This window comes from Montipora capricornis, chromosome 6, assembly GCF_036669925.1.
Source record: "Montipora capricornis isolate CH-2021 chromosome 6, ASM3666992v2, whole genome shotgun sequence".
Taxonomy (NCBI): Eukaryota; Metazoa; Cnidaria; class Anthozoa; order Scleractinia; family Acroporidae; genus Montipora; species Montipora capricornis.
The window spans coordinates 64,589,792-64,600,658 of NC_090888.1; the positions used below are offsets into that span (position 1 = coordinate 64,589,792).

Below are 10,867 nucleotides of genomic sequence, written 5' to 3' on the forward strand. Positions count from 1 at the left end.
AAAAGAGACAGATAGGCGTAAATAACATTATAGTGGTGTTACGAAAAGCTACAGGCAGCCCTTTGCTGTCGACGACACACTTCTCTCATTTATTCATCATGACATTCCGTCTTTTAGGAAGAAGGATTCGCCCCTGGGGGTGGTAGTCTTCATAGCATGATGACTCCCCACGGGCCAGATGAGGACTGTTTTGAGAAAGCATCAGAAGCAGAGTTGAAGCCTCAGCGTGTTGCAGATGGCACAATGGTATGTCAGTTTCATTTGCTCGTTAAACCTGCTTTTGCATTTTTTTAAACCTGTTTATTACCGAAACTACTCTTTCAACTCGTAGAATAAGTTTTCGCGTAGTCAGTAAAACTCTTCGCGTTAGTGTTACTCAATTTATCTGGTTTTCCGTTTTTGGCCTCAGTGATTGGTTGAAAAAATTCTGATTTGTTTTCACGACCAATCACCCTGCCAGCAGAGCCTTTCCCAACTCGACGAGAAAGAAAGTACTCTGCAGAAATCGTGTAAAGTCTTTATTGAGTATACGCAAGTCGTTGCTTGGAGACAGTTTCAAACCCACGCCAAGTCTCTATCGCAATCTTGGATGCCGTATTGATTTTCGTACCGAAGGCTCGAGTTTGACCTTTGCCTTGTCAAAAATATGATGCGCGCGCTGCCTAAACCGGTTTGACTGGAATGACTAGCCCAGAAACGTTGGCTGCGGCGACTTAAAATTATTTAAAAGTTAAAAGACTTGACACTATTTTTGCAGAGCCTCCCATGCTGGCACTCTGGTGAGTATTAGAGATGCTCTGCTCGCAGGGTGATAACCAATCAAAATCTGAACAAAGTCTTTTGAAACTGACGCTTTTTGAAACTGACGGCTAATTCAAGTTCTGATTGGCTCATTTGATTGTATTATCTCTTCTCAGGCATTTATGTTTGAAAGTAGTCTTAGCATGGCGGTCACAAAATGGGGGAATAAAACCTGTCAAAAAGTGGACCATGACTATCACAAAGTTTGGCAGCCATTACGGAAGCACTTCAATCCAGACTGGAAGCCCGCTGAAAACAACCAAAGTAGCTAGAGTGTGGCAAAATGTAACCTCAGGCCCGGGCGATGAAATGTAAATTGGGAAACAAGCATACGTTCTCGGAGATCCTCAACTATACAACGCTCTCATTAATCTTCTCAAATCTCTTGAGAACGCGGGAGTTTTGCAGTTGGCAGTTATCACTATAGTGTAGCGGGTTCCGCAAAGAGGCGGGTCAAGTTCAAAATAAGAAACGCGACTGTGCTCCAAACATGGCTGTCTGTCCAGGAAAATAAGGAAATTATTTAAACCGCAGAAATTACTAGTATTTTTGATAATGTTAATCATTATACCATACTCTAAAGTGATATTTATATCTGCTTGCCAGGTTATTGAACTGATCTAATGCGCGTTTACCGAGAGGCGTCGTTTCCTGTGTTCCACGGGTCCCCCACGCAGCCGTTCTTTGTGTCGTTTCGTAGCGTTGCGTGACGACACGAGAGCAGCTGCGTAGTGGTTCGCTTTGGCTGCATGTGGTACCGATGTCCTGACTTCCCACTGGTTTGTGCGACTTTGACAAACCAACCAAGGGCAGCTGTCATCCGCATTTTGTCTTTTATCTGTTGATCCTCAGTAGGTATTTGTAAAGGTCCCGACATCCTGTTCGGGATGTTGAAGCAGTTTGCCCCTGGGCCTTAGCCATTTCGCGGTGGCTTTCTGTTTGCTTTAAGGGAATTCAAAACGCCTTCGAAAAGTGTGTGAAAGAGAATTCCAATGCAACAACAATTAAATGATAATTGTTTCGTGTAAACGGGCAGCAATCAGCAAACTCCGCCACAAATCGTATTATCGTGATCAAGAGAGTATGAAGGTGAGAGAGGTAATCCCTCATATTGGCCCTATTTCCATTGTAATCGCTCTCAAGTTATCTTTAGATCTCCTGTGAGATTCGGTGTTCCCACGCGGGTTAACTGATAGCTAATCATATGTCCCCATTTTTACCAATGTTGACAGCTAAGCGAATTCCTACGCAATGATTGGTAAAAATGGGGACATGTGATTGGCTATCAGTTAACCCTCGTGGAAATACCGAATCTCGCAGGAGATCTAAAAATAACTTAAGATGATGAGGGATTACCTCTCTTACCTTCATACTCTCTTGTTGTGATTTAATTATTGCTCTGAGATGCTTCGGGATAATTCCACTCAACAACTCGACAACTATCCGATTTCTGTGGCGGGTCTTAGTTTCAAGTAGATACAGGTAAGCATAAAAATCTGGTTAGCCGTTCATCAGGAAAGCAATCCGAACGTGTTCACGTTTCAACTGAACTGATTTGTTCGCCAAAATAGAAATTAGAGCTTAAAGATCAAAGGTTGAAATCAATGTCAATCGAGGTCACAAGTTCTCGGTAATCAAATTATGCACGTGACTTAATATTAACTTAACGAAACAATAATGATTGAAATATTTCGGTGGTGAGAAAGATGTTAACCGAAATGAGAACTTGTTCCTCGACCCGAATTAAAAACTACTAAAAATACCTTGTGTTTTCGTCTGAACTTTTTCATTTCGCCTTTATCACATAGCGTCATAGATAATAAGTCATTCCACATTATTTGCGCACTGGGCCCGGTGCAACCTCGTTCCTAGGGCCTCTCTTCTCTCTTCTCTTCTCTACCTCCATTGTAGACAAAGGAGGCAAAGAAGAGCGACCCTGGGAACGAGGTTGGGCCCGATGTTCATTTCCCACCTTCAACATATCCAAGCGGTTTCATAGTTTTTGTCTCCTACGCAGCCGTTATTTGTGTGGTCACGCAACGCTCCTCCCCAGACAAATGTGTGTGAGGAGCGTTGCGTGACCACACAAATGACGGCTCCGTAGGAGACTAATGGTTTTTGGGACAAAAATCGAAACTCTACTGTTCACTTAACTTCGCCTATACGCAATAGGGAAGATATCGTTGACGTCACCTATTGTCATTAATGTGCCAACCAGAGCTTCCTTGGCTGTCGAAAGAAAAGGTATTTTGTTCCTGTGGTTGGCAAATTTGAATAACAAAAGCAAGGTTTGTAAACCGATATCTTCCCTATTACCTTCATATATTAAAATAGAAAATATCCTGCAAAGGTTGGTCAAGACAACGTGAACATAGGCGTTGTTGCTTGCAATATTTCGGCTGGCCAACACCAGCCTTCTTCAGGTTTATTGAATGGATAAATGCTAGTAACAAGATCTTTATATTTACCGGAAATGACATAAAAATGCTACGTGATGTGTTATAAAAACGGAAATGCATAAAAAAGAGGAGAGAGAATAATACATGATAACAAGATGAAAAAAACAAAAGAAAATTAAAAGGTAGCTAAACTAAATTACATTTCATCTCTTCTGTTAAGGCCTGCAGGCTCCAGTGTTTTTCCTCTGTGTATGAGGAATGCCTCACGAGCCTTTCTGATGGAGTCACGACTAGTGTGTACCGCTCGAACAACTACACACTAGTCGTGACTCCATCAGAAAGGCTCGTGAGGCATTCCTCATACACAGAGGAAAAACACTGGAGCCTGCAGGCCTTAACAGAAGAGATGAAATGTAATTTAGTTTAGCTACCTTTTAATTTTCTTTTGTTTTTTTCATCTTGTTATCATGTATTATCCTCTCTCCTCTTTTTTATGCATTTCCGTTTTTATAACACATCACGTAGCATTTTTATGTCATTTCCGGTAAATATGAAGATCTTGTTACTAGCATTTATCCATTCAATAAACCTGAAGAAGGCTGGTGTTGGCCAGCCGAAATATTGCAAGCAACAACGCCTATGTTAACGTTGTCTTGACCAACCTTTGCAGGATATTTTCTATTTTAAAGTTTTTTATGGTGTGGTCACGATCTATTTTGATCCAACGTAGAGCAAGTTTTGATCGTACACGGTTTTTGCAGTGGTTTAATCCTTAAAAAATCCATATATTAGTAAACACGATGTAATGCGATACGGAAACGGTTGTTACGAAATGCAATCGCCAAACGAGGAAAAGAACTGCGCAAATTGGCGGTTGCAAGAATTGCATTGAAACAGTGTACACTTGCGTGCACCAACCTTTACCTGTTTGTCTCTTTCCCGACTTAGGGCCTGATTACATGGCGAGTTTCAGTCCGGGCTGAAATGTCGCTCCGCACACCGTGCTGGGATTTTGTTGCGATTACATGATGAATTTCAGCCCCGACGCAAAACGTAAATTTCCATGGGAAAATTTACTGAGATGGGAAAACATAGTCTATACGCATGCTTACGTTCCTTTTTCAGCCCGGGCTGAAATTCCATTTCGATTGTAGGGCCTCTTTACACGAGCCCGGGTTGCTTTTTACCCCGGGTTGAATCACCGCGGCGGGTAACCCTTTTGCAGTCAAATGTTTATAAGCGTTTACATGAAAACAGTAGTCAAACCAGGTCAGCTCCCCTTGCCGGGTAACCCTTCTCAAGACTCGGGTTGACCCGGCTAGAAGGGTTGAAATTTCTTCAATGTCTTCCTGTAAACACTGGCGTATCTGACCCGGGATTGTTTGAACATCACTTTTTTTGCAGTTCAGCGTTCTCGCCCATGCGCAGCCTGTACCAAAATAGCTGATAACGTTAACACAAATTGATGATTGTTATGATTGCATGGTTCGTCCGCCATTTTCCTCCCTGACAAGTAGTCACCAGCCCTTTCAACCCAGCCAAAGGGAACTGACCCGGGTCAGCCGAGAATGACCCAACCCTCACCCAGCCCGGGCTCGTGTAAATGTAGTATTGGACGCTGAACTGACCCTGGTCGGTGTCCAACCTGGGCTTGTGTAAATAGGCCCTACATGGACGGTTTGCGGATTTTCAGCCCGTTGAAACGGGCTGAAAAATCCACGTAATCGGTATCATTTTTTCAGCCCAGGCTGAAAAAGGAACGTAAGCATGCGTATAGACTATGTTTTCCCATCTCAGTAAATTTTCCCATGGACATTTGCGTTTTGGTTCCGGGCTGAAATTGAGCATGTAATCGTAGTCGCAGCACACCCGTACCCTTCCTCATCATATGAAATTTATATCTCGAGATAATTTCACATCCTGAGATAATTTCTCACAATTTACACACCTGGTGAATTAATTATCCCAACAATCCTTTGCGAGCTTGTCATACAAGCTCCGCCGTTGATGATCAGTCATGGCTCGTTAGAGAAAAGATCGTGACAGACCTGCTCTGACCTCCCTAGGTGTCTTTGCGACTGTGACGCTGTAATATGTGTCTTCAAAGTTTTGTTCTAACGAGTGTGTCTTTAAGTGATTTCCCTCTTCTGTATGATATGATAGGAGGCGTTTTGTAAATGTTTTTCAGCATTGGCTGATTGTGTATTCAACTTCCATTCTTGCATCAACTTGTTTAATTAAGGTTTTTTACCGCTGGATGTTGTGACAAATGGTATTATTCTCTCGTGAGTCTTTTTTGTTTGTTCTCTTTATGCCCATAGCTTTCCGGAAAATTTCACTTCAGACAATGTGCCATCCATCTACTAGGTTTTTAGGATAGCCGCGAGCTTCAAGTCGCGTCTTAAAATTTGAGATTGGCTCCTGGAAATGTGTTTCCGAGGAGTTTATACGTAACAGTCTGATAGCTTCACCCTTAATGAAACCTCGTCTTACACCTGTGGGTGGCAAGAGGTGTAGTGGGTGTATTGAAAGGTCTCGGTCTGTTCATAATGGGTTTCGATGTCAAGGATCGATTCTGTTTGGAATCTTATTCCTTTGTAAACCACTGTGTCAAGAAAAGCGATTTCGGTGTCTGAGATCTCAGCTGTGAATTTTATCGTTGGATGAACAGGTGTTATGAATATCTCGAGGTCCTCTCTTTTCGTGTCCCAAAGGGAGGAAACGTCATCGATATAACGTCTCCATGCTATAGTTCATCCTGCTTTGGTTCAGTAGGTTGCATGGTTTCGATTTCGGCCAGCTCCACCAAGAACACCAGACTATCGCCGCCTGTCGGACGAAGAAAGCCCTCCAGCATCACAGCTAGAGGAACGACACAAAGCTGAACTAATACTGCAACAGCCCCACAAAGAAACGAAAGGAGAAATCCTTCATGTTTCAAAAAGAGATAGGCTTCATAAAACAATATGCCGAAAAAGAATTTGTGGAAGCCCTGTTGCGTTTCAATCAATGCAGACTCGAAAGTCACGCGAAAAAGTTAGAAAAGGCGAAATCTGATGCCAAACACCGAAACAAGACGTTTGTAAACTCTCGAAATGAAGGCGCGTTTACACGACAAAGGAAAAATGGCAAGGGTCCGATAAAAAGTAGAACGGTTCCAATCATTTTGGTAAAGAAACAGTGAACTTTTTTTATCCGTTCCGCTACGGGACCATAGGCGCCTATGGACCCGTAGTACGGATAAAAGTTCACTGTTTCTTTACAAAAATGATTGGAACCGTTCTACTTTTTATCGGACCCGTGCCATTTTTCCTCTGTCGTGTAAACGCACCTTGAGTCACAATCGTCCTCGGCGAACATAGCAAACAATATCAATAATGATGAAAATAGGATAAAGAACCTAGAAAAGCAAGTTTTCGATATAAAAGAGATGCTATGTACACACTTGCTAAAAAACAATAAAAATGTTGAAAGCTACAACAGTGTGATGATCTCTGAACAAACAACCACAAAAACCACAAGTACGAGATCAGTCGCAAGACTATCAAAACATGGCAAATGAAGGAAGAAGTACCGCCAAACAAAAAAGACATAACAAAGAAAGGGAGAAAAACGAGAAATTTCTTAAAGTTCTCTCAGATTACAGATTGTCTGACAGCCAAGTAAGGCGTACTATCAAAAGGGCTTCGATTTATCCCTACACCCGTGACTAATAAAATGAAATCAAACGACATTTGTTGGCTGATTTCGAACAGTTTGCGAGACGACTGCGTCTCCAATATACATATTTCACGGACACCACAAGGGAAAACATCCCTTCCATATGTAAAATCGAGCTGGATTCCACCAGTACAACCTTCTGTTGCCCTTGACAGCTACTTGGAAAACATCAAAGTTAGCCTGACTTGCTAAGATAACCATGCAAAAGCCAAGATACAAAGGTTCAAAGGGGAAAATTATCTCCAGACTCACGGGACGGCAATGGGAACAAAAATGGCGGTCGCTTTTCAGCTGGCTTTTGCCAACATATTCATAGCCGAAATCGAAAACAACCTACTGAACCAAAGCAGGATAAAGTCTATAGCATGGAGACGTTATATCGATGACGTTTTCTCCCTTTGGACACGAAAAGAGAGGACCTCGATATATTCATAACACCGTACAAGAAACTCATAATGGCCCATTCTGGCTCTTGATCCAACGATAAAATTCACAGCTGAGATCTCAGACACCGGCATCGGGTACCGTGGAGGATTCCGGCAATAAAAGCTTTCGAATCACTGAAGACAAATTGGCAATTATTCATAAGGGAAATCTTCCGCCAACAAGACTCCTTGATTCCTTGATTCACGCAGGCCTAGGACGGCTGAAAAGTCCGTCGAAACAGCTTTGACACGGGAAAAAGGTACAAATTTTACGAATGCACTTTCGTCGTCTACCATGGTATGATTCGTATTTCCAAAGTAAACATCATCATTTTCTCACTGAATTCAGTTACAACTTGGAGGTACCGGTAGGTGAAATGGGTATTCACACATGCTTTATGGGGGCGATTGATCTCAGGCCCTCGCTCACTGCCTTGTCCCAAGGTCAGATCTGAAAGTAGATAGGTTGGAACCTAACCGGGACTACCAGTTTTTGTTTTCAATTCAACTCTTTCTCTTTTAGCATTATCATAACAACTGACAGGAAAGTAGTTCCCTTCCTGCAGGCTTCATGAAAGACTGGATGATGAAAGAACCTCACAGGTGACTAACACAAATAAGACATCATTATATATTATATATGTTTACTAATAAACAGTTCTGAAGGCTATTCAGTTTCATCATCAGTCCTTTTTGCGCCATGGGACGCATAAGGCCTCATTTTCGGTTTCTGTAGTCAGTAGATTAAGTCTGAGAGGGTGACTTGCCCCCTGCAGACTTGCCGTAGCCCCTATTTGCCAGCTTGTTCAGAGTTCCTGCCAGGCCTTCACAGCTACCGTAACGGCCCTGGGAGCTAAGTCCCACTTGCCTGACAGGCAGTCCCCTACTCCACTGTTGCCCACCTCCCACGAATGAGGACGTTAGGGGATGGTCTTTGGGAGGTTTAACCCCACTTAACAGCTGAAAAGAATTAAAAGAAAAATAGCACCTAAAATTAACTTCCATTCTTCTCTCGTTATCGCTTATATATTTTGCCCCGTGTTCTAGAGCGTGGAGGAGTATTTTAGAACCAATCCACATTAGCTCCGCTTGTGTGTACTGTCTTTCTTCATCAGGGTTACTTGAAATGTTAAGCGCTTTTCTCAGCCGCTGGTACGCTCCGACGTGGATGAAGAAAAAAACGAAGCGACGTTTCTGGATTCGACATGGAGGAACTTGTGTGTGATGGGACAATTTTTTTGGGAGATATTGTGTCTTCCTTTCGCCTGCGATGAGTTCGGCATGGCCTAAACACTACGAAACCGGTTCTGTGTAAACACTTCCAAACCGCATCGATTTTGACGCGGTAACCGTGTCGGCGTGAAGGAGCGTTTGTGTAAACGCTACCTTAGCTTTTTGGGTTGCCTGTAAATATGGAAAAATGTTTTTTAGGAGAAGCTACCTCTTCAGCATTGGGGACGGACCATTATTTTTCTGGAAGGATGTGGGGGTGGGGGGGGGGGGGGTATGGAAAATATTTAAAAAAATTGTTCGCAGGGCCTAAAAAGACAAAACAAATTGCTTGCAAACATGGTTTGTATCAAAAAAAGTTTGCACAGAGGTCAGAGAAACTTGTAACCTCAAAAGAAATAAAAAAATTTCAAAACTTAAATTTGGACTAAAAGTAGGTAGTTGTAAATCAACATTTTATTTGAGCAAATTGGAACACCAAATATTACATGTGATGTAAAGTGTTGGCAGGCCAACGGCGCTGGCCAAAAGGATCGTGGCTCAGGGAACGAGATTGGACAAGTGACCTCTAGTTGTAGTGACCTCTCGATATAGTTTCGCTCTTACGAGTACATCCCTCAAAGTCTTTTTTGTATGAGTTAAGTGGAGGTTCTTTGAATATTTCAATATTTCTCTAAGCAATCGTTGGTTTTGAATTAAATGCCATTTAATTGCTCATCAAGATGTTCTTGGGGTTAGGCAACACCGGGTGGTCGTCGACAGTTAACGTCGATATTTTGTCAAGAAATGAGCGTGTTTGAGAAGTCCGGCGGTCATCTTCCTGACGACTTCACCATCAAAGCTAATTGGTCACTTTCGACTTTCAAGTTATTCAGAGTGACCTATAGCAGTGGTAATCATTTTAGGTCAGCAATGTGCCTCCCTGGTACCACAGGCCGGGTGGTACGAGTACGATGGCTTCTGGGAACATAGTCAAAGAGGATCAGGACTCTACTACTGCGGAATACCAGAAAAGCCTGCTACTCCCTTTGCGCATTGACTGACGTATGCTCTTTATTTGCGACAGTAGCTGCGTAGGAATTAAAATGGTGAGTGTTTTATAGGGAAAAAGCAAGCTATTGGAGCTTAGATGTCTAACAAATTGGGTATAGCTTTTCTTAAATTTTCTTCGAAAAATAGTTTAAAATATTGCCCTTTTTAATAACACAAGGACTGGACATTTAAAATTCAAGCAACGGTTTCGCTTTTCACTGTCAAAAGGTAACGTTCGCGGGCAGTGATCGGTGAATTTCGATCGCTTTGTAGATTTCTCTTTTTCCAATTCGTTGGTCGCCGCCGTAAAATAATGAATTAAATGATGATTGACGATGGCAAAAAGGAAACCTCCTTTTTGTGTCAGAATGTGTAAAAAAAATACCGGAAAAACATTGTTGGCAGGAAGGTGTTGTTCGAAATAAATGTTTGCAGAGGTGCATAAAACAACTTTGCAGAGGAAATTTTTCATACCCCCCTCCATGAAAATAAAGGTCCGTCCTTTAGGCGATGAGATCATCAATAAAAGCCCTTCTCAAATTATTACGCTGTGCCGACAGGTGAAATGGGTCTTTTTATCGCAAATTTTGGTCTGAAATAGAGTAAGGGTTTCAGGAAGCGGACCGCACACCCCCACCCAATTTTTCTGGGAGTACCCCCCTTCCCCTCCCCGGGCCTCTAACTGGGAAATATCGGGCTACCGTGAGGCAGTAAGCTTTTTACGGGTTCAAAAAACTGCAGCGCTATCTGTATGGTCGTCCAAATGTTTCAATATTCGTTAAATTCTATTCGCTGTCGCTAAATTCCATTCGCTGTCGCTAAAACTCATTCGCTGTCGCTAAGACTCATTCGCTGTCGCTAAATTTCATTCGCTATCGCTAAATTTGCATTCGCTATCGCTAAATTTCATTCGCTGTCGCTAAAAATTAACCGCTTCACTGCGTGCAGACAATGACAAAACACGTACGAACAGCAAGACAGAAGTAGCCATCTTTGAACAGGCCGTAATACCCGGACGGCCTGGAAACGAATTGCGTGAGGGTCGGCCTCCGAGGTTTCTAACAATATTTTACAACAGCGAAGTTGATGTAGCAGTGAAGAATACTGTTAAATGTCAGCAAATATTATGTTTTCATTTTAGCAAATGCAAATTAAGTTAATTCAGTGCTAACGAAGGAACATTTGCAACAGCGAATAAGTTTTAGCAATAGCTATTGAGTTTTAGCGACAGCAAATGAGTTTTTGCGACAGCGAATGCGG

General features: G+C 42.4%; 1 protein-coding gene and 1 long non-coding RNA gene across 2 annotated transcripts in view; both read left to right on the plus strand.

The window, feature by feature from the left end:
* Positions 1-1,393, plus strand: part of LOC138052879 (homogentisate 1,2-dioxygenase-like) — a 14,072-nt gene extending 12,679 nt beyond the window's left edge. Inside the window, exons 14-15 of the mRNA XM_068899472.1 lie at positions 118-246; positions 918-1,393. Of these exons, the coding sequence (XP_068755573.1) occupies positions 118-246; positions 918-1,073 (285 nt within the window). The 3' untranslated portion in view covers positions 1,074-1,393. The remainder of the gene's footprint in view (positions 1-117; positions 247-917) is intronic.
* A 5,734-nt stretch (positions 1,394-7,127) lies between these two features.
* LOC138050745 (uncharacterized) lies at positions 7,128-8,800 on the plus strand. Its single transcript, XR_011132689.1, has 3 exons — positions 7,128-7,605; positions 7,869-7,948; positions 8,461-8,800. It is a non-coding gene; the product is annotated as an uncharacterized lncRNA (long non-coding RNA).
* The last annotated feature ends 2,067 nt before the right edge of the window (positions 8,801-10,867 follow it).